Source organism: Manihot esculenta, chromosome 8 (genome assembly GCF_001659605.2).
Source record: "Manihot esculenta cultivar AM560-2 chromosome 8, M.esculenta_v8, whole genome shotgun sequence".
Classification (NCBI taxonomy): domain Eukaryota; kingdom Viridiplantae; phylum Streptophyta; class Magnoliopsida; order Malpighiales; family Euphorbiaceae; genus Manihot; species Manihot esculenta.
Window position 1 is genome coordinate 9,899,327 of NC_035168.2, and position 18,035 is coordinate 9,917,361.

The following is an 18,035-nucleotide window of genomic DNA, read 5'->3' on the forward strand; positions in this document are numbered from 1 at the left end:
ACTCGGCTGGAGCCATCCTGTAGGGAGGGATAGAGATCGATCGGGTTCCAGGCATCAGTTCTATCTCGAACTCTATCTCCCTAGCAGGTGGTAAACCTGGCAGCTCGTCTGGGAAGACGTCTAGAAACTCTCTAACCACTGGCACCAAGGCGGGCTCTCTAACCTGACTGCTAAGCTCTCTCACATGAGCCAAATACCCCTGACATCCCTTCCTAAGCAACCTACGAGCCTGAAGAGCTGATATCAGACCTCTAGGTGTACCCCTCCTGTCTCCCCTGAAGACAACCTCTGACCCATCCTGACCTCTGAACCTGACTACCTTGTCCCTGCAGTCCAAGGTAGCACTATGGGTAGATAACCAGTCCATCCCTAGAATGACGTCAAAATCTGTAAAGTCTAGAACCACAAGGTCGGCGGATAGGCATCTTCCCTCGACAAAGACTGGACTGCACTGGCAGACTGACTCTGCCACTGATGGATCACACTTGGATCCACTGACCCAAAGAGGACACTCTAACCCAGAGATCATCAACCCCAACCTCTGGACGGCTCTCGGAGCAATAAAAGAATGAGATGCACCAGGGTCCATCAAGGCATACACATCTGAACAACCAATGACTAAGTTACCTGCCACCACGGTGTTAGATGCATCTGCCTCCTGTTGAGTCATCGTGAAGATCCGTGCTGGAGCTGATGGACCTTCACCTCTGAAACCCGCTGAAGAAGAGGCTGCCCCTCTCCCCTGCCTCTGCCACTGGCCTGAGTCACAGCTGGAGCTGCTGGCTGAGCCACACTACCAGAAGCTGTCTGCTGAGACTGTGCTCCAAAAGCTGCCCTAGGACACTCCCGAGCCATGTGTCCCTCCTGCCCGCATCTGAAGCAGGCTGCTGTCCCAGCCCGGCAAACTCCTCTGTGTGGCCTACTACACTTTGCGCAAACTGCATTATCCGCACCAGAGCTCGAGCCACTCCCTAGTCCCAGACTGGACTTGACCTTGTTCCAAAACTTGTTCTTCTTCGACTTCTTGGTGGTACTGCTCCACCTCTTACTGCCTGAAGCTGCTGCACTGAAAGAAGAAGAGCCTGGGGTCTTAGAACCAGAAGGCTGTGCCACTGACTGCTTAACTATCCCCTGAACGATGGCACTGGCCTCCATTTTCCGGGCCATATCCACTATGGCATGAAAGCTCTCCCTATCTGCTGACTGGATCAAGGAGGAATATCTGGAGTGGAGTTTCATGATATACCTCCTTGACCTTTTCTAGTCCGAGTCAAGATTTTGCCCTGCAAATGGCAACAGCTCCAAGAATCTGTCTGTGAACTCCTCTACACTCATATCATCGGTCTGCCTCAACTGCTCAAACTCTATCATCTTCAGCTCCCTTGAACTATCGGGAAAAGCCCATCCTGCAAACTCGTTTGCAAACTCCTCCCAGGATATGCTGTCTACTCTCGGGTTCACATAATTCTTGAACCACTCTCGTGCCTTCTTGCACTTAAGCGTGAACCCAGCCATCTGAATGGCTCTACTGTCATCAGCCCCAATCTCATCTGTGATCACCTTAACCTTTTCAAGATACACAAATGGGTCATCCCCTTTTTCATACTGAGGAGCACCCAGTTTCATGTAGTTGGTCATCTTGACCTTGCTCCCACTGGCTGAGCTAGGTCTAGAAGGTTGAGTAACTGGGGCTGCTGGTTCTGTAGGTGGTGGAGGTGGTGCAACATTTTCTGAGGTAGGGTTTGCTGGATTTGGATAGTAAGGTGGGGGTGGATACATTGGGTATTGTGAATATGGTGGGTAGTAGGGTGGGTATGGCATCTGTGTGGGATAAAGGGTGAAGCTAGGGTAATCCGATGTACCTCCCATCGAATACCCGGGATTTTGTGAGAAGTGTGGGTAGTGGGGTGGCTGAACAAATCCCGAGGCCTGAGTGCCTCCTTGGGACTCTCCTATTCCCTCTTCTGACATGCTAACTCCCAGACTGCCATCCCTCCTCTGCTCTACATCCATATCATCCCCCATGTCTTCTGACATTCCTCCCTGAACTGTTCCCCTCACTGATCTGCTCCTATCCAGATCCAGAGACCTTCTAGGGTCTCTTACTGCTCTTTCTCTGTTAGACCTACTAGACATTGCCCTAGGCAATGTAGGAGGACGGGCGCTCATGCCCTCATCCTCAGGTGGCACGCCAGTCAATCGTGCAGATCGACGAGTTCCTCTCATCCTGTTTTCTGAAAGGCAGCACATAACAAGCAAACATTAGCATCATATGGTTCATGTGGGCACACATGAACCCTCATCACATACATCACATATCATTAATGCACATGCACATAATCATGGCATTTCACATCATCATGCAAGACAGGACTCCACATCCTATCATAGTGGACATGATCTTCCTATTGTGCTTGACCTTCTATAACATCTATGAGCCCAACACTCTAGGTCCGACCATATGAACCTAAAGCTCTGATACCATTCTGTAACGACTTGAAAATCAGACCGCTACCGGCGCTAGGATCCAGATCGGCTTAAGGTCGCCGGGACCCGTAGCAAGCCTGACATAACCTGAAAACCTGTTTAATCCCATACATGATCAACAATCATACAATAAATTTGAAACTTTTCTTTCATTCATTCTCTCATACACCAACTCAACCTGTGCATGCACTGAACATAAACATAATCATAAATATTGGCCCCTCTGTGGGACCTCATCAATGCCCCCAATGGGCAAATACAACATGTGTTGAGTTGGTTTACATATACATCATAAAAAAATCTGATATCATGTACTAAAAGGGATAACAACATACTATGGTCAAGCACACTTCTAACATCCTTAAACATCATTACATTACGTATCTATACTATACTTTTACATTACATCATTCTACAAATTCGTCATGTCCACACTCTAGCTATTACATACATAAGACTTCATTACTCTTGCTGACCTCCTGGTCTACCCTGTACCTGCAAGCCTGGGGGTTAAGGGAGAGGGGTGAGCTACAAGAGCCCAGTGAGCAGAATAATAAAACATTTGGAACATATGATAACATGAAATGCATCACATCACAGCTAATCACATCAAGGATGAATTTGTCACCAATAGTCCTCTACATGGTCCAACTGTGCCAGGGGCGTAGAATGGGCCTCACTGGTCTTTCTCTTACATAATCATAACATAGCATAACATAACATTCTAACTGTGCCAGGGGCGTAGAATGGGCCTCACTGGTCTTTCTCTTACATGGTGCCAGGGGCGTAGAATGGGCCTCACTGGTCTTCCGCACCGTATCATCATCATATCATAACATATGAGGACTAAAGGATCATTCAACATTCATCCGCATCATCAACATTTTATGCAATGCAACATATTCGTGAGTTCTAATGCAAGCACCCTATTATATCTCATGGAATTCATGATGCGTGAATCATGCTAAAACTGGTTTATTTATTTAAAAGGATAAGAGTTATTCCACTCACCTCTGGCTGAAGCTCTACTGACTCAGAAGCAGCTGAACTCACTGCTGGGGTCCTCGGTTCCTCGGGTCCGAACCTACACAGGTGGACTCAAATGAGGGACCAACATATTATAACATGACTCTGAAAACATCCCCCAAAAACCCTCTAAAACACCTCAAAACATCCATGCAAAAACATGCAAAGGAAGGCTGGACAGAGCACTTTCGGCGGCAGGTTCGGCGGCCGAAAGTCCCTCCAGAGCCGAAAGTCAGGCAGGTTCGGCGGCACCTTCGGCGGTCGAAACTCCTAGACAAAGGCGAAACTCATGCATGTTCGGCGGCCGAAACTCCCAGACAGAGACGAAAGTCTCCTTTCGGGGGCAAGCTTCGGCAGCCGAAGGCTGCTTCCACAAGCATGTTCGGCGACCGAAAGTTCCTTCGGCTGCCGAACCTGGTTTCTCCCTTAGTGGCAGAAACTCAGCTCTTCTATGCATAAACGCCTCCCAAACCATCCAAACATGCATAAACCTATTCTACAACACACATACACAAGCATACCAGCTCCTAGGGGCTTCAAACTACCTAAACCCCATCTACAACACATCAAACATGCTTTGGCAAGCCACATTGTTCAAAAACACAACATAAACTCATAAACCTAACTATAAGCTAAACATGCATTCTACTCCATAGATCTTCATAAAACTCACTTAAAACATGCAATGAGCTTAAGATCGGCTCTTACCTCTTGGAGATCGAGAGAGAGACGACCTAATCTTGGAGATGGGAGATTTTCAACTTCCTTGGGTCTCCAAGCTCAAAACTTGCTCAAAACTTGAAAATCTTCAAAACAAGATGAAAACTTGTGAAAATCATGAAAGATTTGAAGGAAGAACTTAAAGATTGGTGAGGGACAGCGGAGAGCTCACCTTGGCCGAAAATGGGGAGAAAAGCTCGCCCATTTCGGCTAAGGGACCCTTTTATAGTGGCTGGCCAGGCCACGTTCGGGGGCCGAACGTGCCTCCGCATGCACGCCATGTTCGGCGGCCGAACTTGAGGTTCGGCGGCCGAACCTGGACTTCCCTCACTTATGCCTTCGGGGGCCTAAGGCACACCCGAAATGCCTGCATGTTCGGCGGCCGAACTTGAGGTTCGGCGGCCGAACCTGGGTTCTACTCCAAGGTTATTTTCATGCAAAAAATCATTTCCTTTCATGCTTAAAACCATAAAACACATTAAAACATTTTATGAAAACATGGTTTTACCCTTCTAGAGGTTTCCGACATCCAAGATTCCACCGGACGGTAGGAATTCCGATACCGGAGTCTAGCCGGGTATTACATCCTTTACCTCAAATTCAATTCTCTCTGACTCAAGATGTATTGCAAACTTTTATGATCTGTAAAGATCTCACATCTCATCCCATATAGGTAATACCTCCACATCTTGAGTGCAAAGATCACAGCTGCCATCTTTAGATCATGTATAGGATAATTTAACTTGTGCTTCTTCAACTGTCTAGAAGTATAAGCTATTACTCTATTATTCTATGTCAACACACAATCTAGTCCTACTCGGGATGCATCACAAAACACTGTGAAATCCTCATTACTTATAGGCAGAGCTAACATTGGTGCTAACGTCAATCTTATCTTTAACTCTTGAAAACTTTATTCATACTGATTTGACCAAATAACTTTTTTATTCTTATAAGTCAACTTGGTCATAGGAGCAGCTATTTTGGAGAAATCTTAAATGAATCTCCTATAGTAGCTTGCTAGACCCAAAAAGCTTTTTGATCTCTATTACTGTAGCGGGTCTGAGACAGTTAGCTACTGCTTCTACTTCCTTAGGGTCTACCTCGATTCCATTTTTTAAAACTATATGCCCTAAGAAAAAGATACTCCTCAACTAGAACTCACATATAGACAACTTGGCATGCAACCCGTGTTCTCTCAAGGTCTACAACACTCTCCTCAAATGATGGGCATACTCCTCTATACTCCTAGAATACACCAAGATATCATCAATAAAGACAATAACAAAGTAATCCAAAACCTATCTAAAAACTCTATTCATGAGATCCATGAATATTGCAGGAGCTTTGGTCAATCTGAATGGCATTACTAGAAACTCATAATACCCATATCTAGTCCTGAAAATTGTCTTAAGCACGTCTTCTATCTAATTCTCAATCGATGATACCCGGATCTTAAATCTATCTTGGAGAAACAACCGACTCCTATTAGCTGGTCGAATAGATCATCGATTCTAGGTAAAGGATACTTATTCTTGGTAGTGACTTTATTCAACTGCCTATAGTCAATACAAAGTCTTAGGGATCCATCCTTCTTTTTCACAATGTATGACTTTATGTTTCTATGAACTGTGGTCTGTAATTTTTTAATTGTTAAAGTATATAAATTTTCTTTAGTTGTGTTGTCTGATACAATCAATTGGTTATATATTTTAGCCAGTTTAATTTGTTAATTTGAATTTTCAGACAACTTGTGTCTGAGCGATTAAATTGAAACTTATGGCAAATTTTGTATATAAATAACAGATAAATATAGAATTGAAAACTTTATATCGGTATAACTGCATCTATATAACAGTGGTTTATAAATGTGATTCTATAAAATTGTGAATGCTTTGGCCATGTGAACTTATATTCCTATTTGCTAAGAATATTTGCTTAATCTATCCATATGTCGTGGAAAAAATAAATAAATAAGTAAACCAATGGCACAAATGCATCTATTGTTATTTATTCTCAGTGTTTAATAAATAAATAATTTTTATCACATTGATTAAATTAATATATTGGATTTGGATTATTCTTCTATATTTATAGCTTATGCTTGCTTAACTATGTGTGGCTTTAATTCATACAAGATATTCTTTATTAAAAATGGAAGAAGTCCAATAAGGAGTACCAAGTAATCCACCTTTAGCATCATTAGATGTAGCTTCTCTAATTGCTTCAAGTCAAATGGGAGCCGGAGATGCAACCTCCAAAATGAAGAGGAAGATCATGAAGATAAGATCAGCAGTTTGAGATCATTTTACCAAATTTGTTGGTAACACTGATGTGTAAAAAGGCAAATTCAATTATTGTGATACACAATTTCATTGTAATCCAAAAAAAAAAGGTGCTACTTCACTTAGAAATCACATGTCTGAATGCATGAAAAACCCTCATAATATAACTACAAGACAATGCAAATTATCTTTGCAACTAACTTCTAATACACAATTTAAGGGGGAAATTCTCAATTAGGTATACTAAGTACTTGACATTTTAATCAAGATGAATGATTGTTTTGATGAACTTTCATTTATGTTTGTTGAAAGGGAAGGATTTAGAGAATGCATTAAGTACATACAACTAATGTTTCGAATTCTATCCCATTGGACAATTTCAAGGGATTGCTATGACTTGTACTTAGATGAGAGGAAAAAATTAAAGAATTTTTTTTAAGAAGTCTTGTTAGAGGGCTTGTATTACCACAAATACATGGTTTTCATTGTAAAAGATAAATTATATGCGTAACATTGTACATTATATTGATGATAATTGGACAAAGTCATAAGAATGATGATATATGAATGATAGTTGAAACTTGTTTGATTAACTGGGGAATTTAAACAGTATTCATAGTGACTGTTGATAATGCAAGTTCAAATGATGTTGCTATTGCTTATTTGAAAAAGAAATTCAATACTCGGAGATTTAGTATTTTAAATTCTAAGTACTTACACTTGAGATGCATTTGTGCATATAACTAAGTTGGTCGTCGTTAATGGACTAAAGGAAAATATTGATCAAATAAAAAAGATCGGAGAAGTAGTGAGATATGTCAGGCAATCTCCTGCTAAGTTGCAAAAATTTAAATCATATTATGAGATGGAAATGATTGAAAGTAAAAGATTTTATGCTTGGATATGTACACTAGATGGAATTCCACTTATTTGATGTTAAATTCTACACAAAAATTTGAAAATGCATTTGATAGATATGCTACTATAGATCCATAAGATCTATATTTTAAACTTGATCTTCAGTACGGTGAAAGTGGCGGGTTGTTAGATAGTTTAGATTGAGAATATGTTAGGAAAATTATTGATTTTTTAGCATATTTTTATGATCTAACATTGAAAATTTCAAACTCTAAATATGTCACTTCTAATATATTTTTTGATGAGATTAATTATATTGTTTGTCTATTATAAGAGTAGAAAGTAAGTGATGATTTAGAATTATCAAATATGAGTAAGAAGATGAGGTCTAAATTTGATAAGTACAGAGAGATTCTAATAAGATGAATAAAATTATTTATATTGCAGCAATAGTTGACTCTCGATATAAGTTATAATTTATAAATTTTACATGTATGAGAAAGAAATGTGTGTATAATTCACTGAGAAAGTTAAATTGATTGTATATAAACTGTTTAATGATTATAAAGAGAAACGATAATGCAAATAAAAACATTGAAAATACGAGTGAAAGTGAGCAAAATGTCTCAAAAAAGAATTTTAGAAGAAAATTAGGACATCAATTCATACAGCATAAAATAGAGCTTAGAAAAACTAAGAGCAGGTGTAATTTAGATTCTTATCTAAATAAGGACATAAGAAGAATTTGATATATTAAAGTGGTGGAAGATCAATGCTATCAAGTTTCCCGTACTATCACACGTTGTAAAAGATATTTTGACAGTTTCTATATTTATAGTTCAGAATCAGCCTTCAGCATTAGAGGTTGAGTGCTTGATCCTTTTAGGAATTCATTAACTTCTAAAATAGTCAAAACTTTAATATGCACACAAGATTAATTGTGAAAATCCTATAATCGTAAACCAAATGAAGAATAAATAGAAAATTTTGAAAGACTCGAAGAATATATGTAACTATAATTAATCTCGTTTAATTTATTTTTTTATTGGTTTGTATTTAAAAACTATATCTCTAAATTTTTTTTTCAGCATTTGCAAATCTAAAAATTAATAATACTAATGAGAATATTGATAGTATTAATTTAGATAAGTTGGTAACGTGGTGAAAATTTTGAAATACCGGATTGATTGTACTTTTTGATTTGTGAAGAACACTTTTACTTTTATTTATGGGTTTATTACGTATTTTTACTATATTTTGATTGAATTTTTATTATTTTTTAGTTAGAGTTAGTTTGTATTTTAAATTTTTATTTTGATTTTTGATTAGGTTTGAATTATTACAAATTATAAACCATATGGGAAATATTTATTATAAATTGTAACTCTTTTTTAAAGAAAATATAGAGAAATTGAGATCAAATCAATGACATATAATCTACACTATAGTTTAAATACAATGCAACTCATTTTTCTAATTTTTATTAGTTTAGTTAAATAATTTAAATTTAAATTAATAATTTTTAAATTAAACTGCAGTAAAATTTATAAAATATAAAGAAATTTAGATTCAAATAAATAAATTTTTAAAATTAATAAAAAATCAATTTAATTCACTTCGGTTAGTCTGACCTTACATTTCGAATCAATTTTCAGAGTTTTAAAATTCATCTATTTTTTATTGGTTCGGTCCCACAATTAGTGTGGATGGAGTTAAAAAAAAAAAAAAAAAAATACTGTGGGCGGGCTTTGGCCCAAAAGAATCAGGATGGGAAATGGTCGTCCTATATCCTCGAAGCTGAGATAGGGGAGGGAGAAACAGACGCGAAAGGAAAATGGTTGTCCTTACCATTATCTCTACCCCTCCATTGCTGCCTTCACTTTGTGTTTCCTTACCTGCATCAACGAAGGCCATTTATACTTCTCCAGGTATCTCTCTTTTCTCCTCTGCTTCACACATGTGCTTTGGGGAAATAATAAGATTTTGAAGAGTAGAAAAAAAGAGAGAAACGGAACATACCCATTTGACATATTGATCGCATTTTTACTTAGATTGCTAGTTTTGGGCCAAACAATGTACAACCTCTGCTAGCTGCTTTATGGAAAACCTGTATTTCGGTTGCTGTTTTCTGTAGCCCCCTTTTTGGGTTCTTTATAAAGCACAAATTAAGTCCCCCTTTCTGCATTCCATCGTTGTATCCACCTGTAAAAACCAATTTATGGATTATGGATTTTGTTTTTCTATTTTTAGTTTCCAGGTTGCACTTGAAATCCGTCTCTCTGCTCTCGAAATCCTTCGGTGGAATTTCCTTTTTGGCAGTGAGAAGGGGTACGATGGCTATAAAGGCTTTGACGGATGCTAAGGGGATGGGTCCGGATGCTGGGGAGTCTGTGTCAGAAAGTGATGATGAAGAGAAATTGCAATCAGAGAAAATCCCTCTTGATGCTAAGCTACAACAGAAGCTTGAGCAAAAGTTGAAGATGAAATTGGCAAAGAAGATAAGGCTTCGCAGAAAGAGACTTGTTCGGAAGCGAAGGATGAGGAAAAAGGGACGATGGCCACCTTCAAAGGCAAACAAATTGAAGAATGTCTGATATTGTTCCCTCTTATCTTCTAGGTATATTGCTGGGCTTTTCGCACCTATCCATGTATTGTGGTTATGCAACTTTTGATGTGTGATTTTGTTTATGAGTGTTCTAAGTTCTCACATTGTTCTGAAGTTATAGTCTGTATAAAACTTGGCTCTTTTGCTCACATGGTTCTACGCTCTTTGAATTCTTTTTGGTATAGTCTATTGTGATAGCCAGTCAAAGGAATAGTAAAATTCACATTCTGAGAATTTGACATTATTTCATTGATCTCTCAAGATTTGTTGCACTGTAGATGCCTGACATGTTCCTCTTTGCTCTTGAAATATAACGAAAACTTATTGGGGAGGGGGGGAGGGCATAAGCTGAATTTTAATTTTTTTTGCCAAATAAACTCACTTTATGTTTTAAAAAATTATAATAATATTTTCTTCTATATTTTATAATTAAAATATTAATTTTATATTTTAAAATATTAAATTATTAGTTTTGTATTTTCTTTTTCTTCTGTGCTCCTCTTGCTTACATGGTCAGCATCTCCAGAAACAAAACCTCTGCTTCTGCCCCTTCTGCCGTGTAACCTAGCCGTCTCCAACTCCGCTGCGGCATCCTTGCAGTTCAATCCCTACTTCACCTATCACGGTTGATCCAAGAATTGTTGGTCCTGTTGGTCTTGGCTTGTGGCATACATCTCTCTTTTTCTTCTTTTGTTGGTCTGGCTTATTACTCATCTTCCCTGCATGGACTGCAGTTTTTTTTTTTTTTTTTTTTTATTTTTTTTATTTTAAATTTTTCGTTTTGCCCATTTAGAACATAATCATATGAAGTCCAAAGGATAATCCATGACGGCTATTTAGCCTTTGACCATAGAGGTGAAATAAGATGATATCATCTTATTTGATCATAGGAAATAGTAAATTAAAATAGTACTGAAAATGTGCATACATCCACCCAATTTTAGACCATTAAAAGTCATTGCAAAACAAGCTCTACTATCATAAACCTTTCCCTTGCCATGCTATGGCCTAACAAAATCTTCTAACTGGATTCTCTCACAAAAAGAAAAACTTTATTTACTTTCCATCATGCTTGGCCTTTGAGTGATACTGCAGAGCAACATCTGAGCGGGATAAACTTCCACAGGATTTGCAAACAAATGAGTCACCGGATTTCTGGATCTGTGCTAAATCGCTGCCATTTGCAACAGCTTATCCAGCACCCTTGGATGGATGGGGAGTTGCAGTATGCCCACCCTTCTTACCATCTGTCTATTGAGATTTTTCTTTTTGCTACTTTTAATACTCTTTTTTACCCTATTTGTTAGTTTCGGAAAAAAAAAAATAAAGAAAATATAATTCCTTTAAACAGAGAACTGCATCTTCACTAGTTATGAAAGTTAAAAGAAAATCTTAACTACGTCCTTAAATTGGAAATTGTCACAATTTGCATGGCTTAAAATTTTCTTTTGCATCTTTTTTGTGAAAGAAAAGAAAATTCTAGTCCTAAAGTCACTTCATTCTCACTGCAATATCATATGAATAAGGTTGAATTCGATTTTGAGTGGTCGAGCCATCGTCGTTTGAGCTGCATTTTTTTTTTCTTTTTTATCCTTATATTAATTAAAAATAAAATATAAATTTTCATATTAAAAAATTATAATAATATTTTAGTATATAAATATATATTTCGCGTTAAATCTAGAATTGCATCTAAAGCTGTGTGCCTGATTGACTGGAAAAAAATTAAAATAAACTTATTTGATCCTGATAAAATTACAGGCATAGATTTGAATTTATTTCCTAAAATTAATACTATCACAAATTTGTCTAAGAATCATTTATCTGGTTCATCCGGTTTGTTGCACAATCTTAAGTCTGAATGAGATAAAAAGGAAACCATAATTGTCAAACCTTACCTTGAAGATTGTTTTAGAGAAGTTCTCAGTATCAACCCTCCTTTTTTATTCTTTTGCGACAATTTCTCTATCTTTTTTTTTTTTTTTTCTTTTTATATATATTATTTGACAAACCACAATATGCTAGCCTTACCCTTTCACCAACTGTCCATTGAAGCCATGTAAAATTCTCACCAAGCTATTAAAAAACTTGTTCTTAAATCTTGACCAAAGTATTGATGATTTTCATCTTTGATTGTTCTTGTGAAATATACAGCCTAAAAAGCAAGAAACTCCGAGCTTTAATTTAAGTTTCCTACTGAAACTCTGTTGCTTATATATAGTAACAAATCCAAAGTACTAATTTCCAATCATAAGATAATATGTCATGAAGATGGATCTTCCCTCAATATTTCTCAACCTTACATCATCAAAAACCGCAGAAGCATTTGAAGTATACATTTTCTTTTCTTGCGGGATGCCTTCCAAGAAAAGAATGAGAAGAACAAGGGAGTTATGACCCAATTTGATAGGCCGAATCGGTATTAAGATTTGGACCGGCATAAGATTTCGAAATTCGTAGTAAACCTCGCCATACATTAAATTCAAATTTAACTCCACTCAAACAATAAGATATATTTTGAAATATAAAATAAAGACTATTTAATTATTATCATGATATTTTTTGGGAGTTCAACTCAACTCTATGCACATTTCAAAATAAAATATATAAGAAAAATGATACTCATCTTTTTAAATTTTATCATTTATAATATCAGTTAATATAAATCATCATAGAGTCACAGTGAAATTCTAAAAATAAATTAAATAAATTTAAATTATTTAACTAAATAATATAATACTCTGCGAGAAAAAATACATGTTAAGACTATGAAAGAAAGTACTTTTCTTACAATATGGGGAATATTTATATATGAATAAGCATTCAACTGAGTTTAAATATTGAAAATTAAAATAATTTTTATAACTCCATCTAAAGCTGATTGTAATACCTGGCTAGATTCCGGCATCGGAATCCCTACCTTCCGGCGGAATCTCCGTTGGAATCTGAAATTTTAATGATGCCAGAGTCTTCTAGAGGGGTAAAATGTGTTTTCTAAAATGTTTTCACATGATTTTATAGTCTTTAAATGGAAAAGAAATGAATTTAGAAAGGAAAAGGCCAAGGAGGAAGGACCCAGGTTCGGCCGCCGATGTAATGACCCGAAAATTGGACCGCTATCGGCGCTAGGATCCGGGTCGGCTTAAGGCCGCTAAGACCCGTAGCAAGCCTGACATACATCCTGAAAACCTGTTTAATCCCATACATGATCAACAACATATATAAAAATTTAAAACTTTTCTTTCATACACCCAACTCAACTTGAGCATGCACTGAACATAGCCATAATCATAATCATGACCCCTCTGTGGGATCCCAACAATGCCCCAATGGGCAATACATCATAAGATGAGTTGGCTTACATGAACATAAAAAAAAACATCTTTGATCATGTACTAAAAGGGATACCTCATACATAAAGTCAAGCACAATCTCTAATCCTCAATATCATTACATGACTGAAACTGTACTTTTACATAACATTAATACATTCATCATGTCCACACTATCTATTACATATACCAGACTTCGTTACTCTTGTAAACCTCCTGGTCTACCCTGTACCTGCAATCCTGGGGAAAATTGGGAGAGGGGTGAGCTACTAGGGCCCAGTGAGCAGAATAATAAAACATTTAAAAACATATAATAACATGGAATGCATCACATCACAGCTAATCACATCAAGGATGAACCTGTCACCAATAGCCCTCTACATAGTCCAACTGTGCCAGAACGTAGAATGGGTCCTGGTCTTTCCCTTACATATCATAACATAACAGTGTCCAACTGTGCCAGAACGTAGAATGGGTCCTGGTCTTTCCCTTACATAGTGCCAGCGAACGTAGAATGGGTCCCACTAGTCTTACATTCCGTACCGTACATATCACATCGTCATATCATAGATCGAGGGCTATGGATCATCCAACATTCATTATAACGACCTGAAAATCGGACCGCTACCGGCGCTAGGATCCAGATCGGCTTAAGGCCGCCGGGACCCGTAGCAAGCCTGACATCTAACCTGTAAACCTGTATAATCCCATACATGATCAACAACATACATAAAAATTAAAACTTTTCTTCCCATATACATCAACCATACTCAACCTGTGCATGCACTGTATATAACATAAATCATAAACATTGATCCCTCTGTGGGATCTCATCAGTGCCCCCAGATGGGGTGACATAACATATGTTGAGTTGGTTTACATAAACATCATAAAATCTCTAAGATCATGTAATAAAAGGGATAACAACCAACTATGGTCAAGCACACCTCTAACATCCATAAACATCATTACACAACTATACTATACTTTTACATTACATCAAAATCATTTATCATGTCCACACTAACTAATACATAACTCAAACTTCATTACTCTATCCGGACTCCTGCTCTATCCTGTACCTGCAAGCCTGGGGGTAAAGGGAGAGGGGTGAGCTAAAAGCCCAGTGAGTAGAACTATAAAACATATTAACACTATGCTCGATGAAATGCATCATAACACAGACAATTCACATAAGGGTTGGGTGAACTTGTCACCAATTAGTCCAAGCTAACTCTGTGCCAGGCTGTAGCATGGGGTCCTGGTCTTCCTGTCATAACATACATTACTTACCATTACCCCAGGGCCTCCTCTAGGCTCCTGGTCTTCGAGTCCCATTACCGTGCCAGGCCGTAGAATGGGGTCCTGGTCTTTCCTTACTCTGTGCCAGGCCATAGAATGGGGTCCTGGTCTTCCTGTTATGGACTAATTCGGTCATCCAATATTCACCCACATCAACAACAATCGATGCAATGCGGCATATTCGTGAAAACTAATGCAATCATCCTATTGCATAATCATGATGCATGAAACATGATAAAACATTTAATTTCTCAATTTAAAAGGATTAAGTTTAGTCCCACTCACCTCTGGCTGACTCTGACAACACTGAAACAGCTGAACTCACTGCTGGGGTCCTCGGTTCCTCGGGTCCGAACCTACACAGGTGGACTCAAATGAGGGACCAAACATACCTGAACATAACTATAAACTACTCCCCAAAAACCCCCTAAAACATCATGGAACAATCATAGAAAAACATGCAAAGGAGGCCTGGACAGGGCACTTTCGGCGGCAGGTTCGGCGGCCGAAAGTCCCTCCAGAGCCGAAAGTCAGGCAGGTTCGGCGGCACCTTCGGCGGCCGAAACTCCCAGACAGAGACGAAACTCATGCATGTTCGGCGGCACTTTCGGCGGCCGAAACTGCCAGACAGAGACGAAAGTCTCCCTTTCGGGGGCAAGCTTCGGCAGCCGAAAGGCTGCCTCCCCAGCCATATTCGGCGGCCGAAAATCCTTCGGCTGCCGAACCTGGTTTCTGCCAAAGGGCAGAAACTTGGCTCCCTTTGCACATTTCGCCTCCAAACTTATCAAACATGCATCAAACCTATTCTACAACACACAAACACAAGCATACATGTTCCTAGGGGCCTCAAACCATCATAAACCCCATCTACAACACATCAAGCATCCACATTGATCATGAACATACATTTATACCCATAAACATAACCATAACCTAAACATGCATTCTACCCCATAGATCTACTTAAAACTTACTTTAAACATGCAATGAGCTTAAGATCGGCTCTTACCTCTTGAAGATCGAGAGAGAGACGACCTAAACTCGAAGTTGGGAGAGCTTGAGTTCTTGAACCTCCAAGCTCCAAAACTTTGCTCAAATGCTCAAATCTTCAAAATAAAGTTAAAACAAATGAAAACCTTGAAAGATCTAGAGGAAAGACGCCAAAGATGGGTGAGGGGGGGCGGAGACTCACCTTGGCCGAAAATGGGGAAAAAGCTCGCCCGTTTTCGGCTAATGGACCCTTTTATAGTGGCTGGCCAGACCACGTTCGGGGGCCGAATGTGCCTCCGCATGCATGCCATGTTCGGCGGCCGAACCTGAACTTCCCTCACTAATGCTTTCGGGGGCCTAAAGCACACCCGCAACGCATGCATGTTCGGCGGCCGAACTTGAGGTTCGGCGGCCGAACCTGAGTTTTCCTCCCATGCTATTTTCATGCAAAAACTCATTTTCTTTCATGCTTAAAACATAAAACACATTAAAACATTTTATAAAAACATGGTTTTACCCTACTAGAGGCTTCCGACATCCGAGATTCCACCGGACGGTAGGAATTCCGATACCGGAGTCTAGCCGGGTATTACATTCTCCCCCCCTTAAGAACATTTGTCCCCGAATGTTCCTCAACTAGCACATGCATAGAATCATCACAACATACACATAAAACACATAGGGACTAACCTTAAAAAAGATGAGGATATTGCCGGAGCATAGACTCCCGTGTCTCCCAAGTGCATTCTTCCAGATTGTGGTGGTTCCAAAGGACTTTCACCATCGGGATTTCCTTGTTTCTCAGCTTCCTGATTTGAGTGTCCAGAATCCGTACCGGCTGCTCAACATAGGTGAGATCCTCTTGGATCTCCACATCAGGCTCACTAAGAACCTTGCCTGGATCTGACACGAACTTTCTCAACATAGAAACATGGAAAACCGGATGGATTCTCTCCATTGAAGCAGGTAAATCCAGCTTGTACGATACATTCCCAATCTTTTGCAAGACTTCAAAGGGTCCGATGTACCGCGGAGCCAGCTTACCCTTCTTCCTGAACCAAACCACTCCTTTCATTGGAGACACCTTGAGCAATACCAGATCCCCCTCCTGAAACTCTACTAGTCTTCTGCGGATGTCTGCATAACTCTTCTGTCTGCTTGCAGCAGTCTTGATTCTTTCTCTGATTAAGGGTACCACCCTGCTGGTGATCTCTACTAGCTCAGGCCCTGCCAAGGCCTTTTCTCCAACTTCTTCCCAGCAAACAGGTGACCTGCACTTCCTTCCGTATAAAGCTTCATATGGAGCCATCCCGATGCTAGCATGATGGCTGTTATTGTAGGCAAACTCCACCAAAGGTAGATGCTGCCTCCAAGAACCGCCAAAGTCCAGCACACACATTCTCAGCATATCTTCTATGGTCTGGATGGTCCTCTCTGACTGTCCGTCTGTCTGTGGATGGAAGGCAGTGCTGAAATCCAATCTAGTACCCATGGCATCCTGCAGACTCCGCCAAAACCTGGAGGTGAACTGGGGTCCTCTATCTGACACTATAGAAACAGGAACCCCATGCAGTCTGACTATTTCATCAACATACACCTGCACCAACTTGTCCACAGAATAGCCACTCCTGACAGGGATGAAGTGAGCAGATTTGGTGAGTCTGTCCACAATCACCCATATGGAGTCCAATCTGTTGGACGCCGCCGGTAACCCCACTATGAAGTCCATAGCTATATTCTCCCATTTCCATTCTGGAATAGGTAGCGGGTTAAGCATTCCAGCCGGCTTCTGATGTTCCAGCTTCACCCTTTGACACACTTCGTAGGCTGACACAAACTGTGCCACTTCTCTCTTTATAGCTGGCCACCAATAAACTTTCTTCAGATCCTGATACATCTTGGTGGCTCCGGGGTGAATGCTGTATCTTGAATTATGAGCCTCTCTCATAATGTCTCCTTTTAGCCCTATGTCATCTGGTACACATAAATGACTCCCATAGCGGAGGATCCCCTTGTTGTCGAATCTGAACTCGCTGTCTTTGCCTGACTGAACAGTCCTGGCAATCTTCACTAACTCTGGGTCCTCATGCTATTTCTGAGCCACTTGCTCCAGAAACACAGGTGCCACTTTCATCTGAGCAACTAAAGCACCTGTACGAGACAACTCCAACTGTAGACCTTCCTCAATGAACTTGTAAAACTCCTTCACCACTGGTCTCCTCTCTGCCGTGATGTGGGATAGACTGCCTAGTGACTTCCGGCTTAGGGCGTCTGCCATGACATTCGCCTTACCCGGATGATACTGAATCTTGCAATCATAGTCACTCAGCAGCTCTACCCATCTCCTCTGTCTTAAGTTCAAATCTCTTTGACTCAGGATGTACTGCAGGCTTTTATGATCTGTGAAGATCTCACATTTTACCCCATAGA

The 18,035-nt window shown here is 39.5% G+C and overlaps 1 protein-coding gene across 1 annotated transcript; it reads left to right on the forward strand.

The window, feature by feature from the left end:
* The first annotated feature begins 9,142 nt into the window (after positions 1-9,142).
* LOC110620311 (50S ribosomal protein 5 alpha, chloroplastic) lies at positions 9,143-10,130 on the forward strand. Its single transcript, XM_021763999.2, has 2 exons — positions 9,143-9,304; positions 9,627-10,130. Exons 1-2 carry the CDS (start codon positions 9,211-9,213, stop codon positions 9,968-9,970), a joined length of 438 nt encoding a protein of 145 aa, XP_021619691.1. The 5' UTR covers positions 9,143-9,210; the 3' UTR covers positions 9,971-10,130.
* The last annotated feature ends 7,905 nt before the right edge of the window (positions 10,131-18,035 follow it).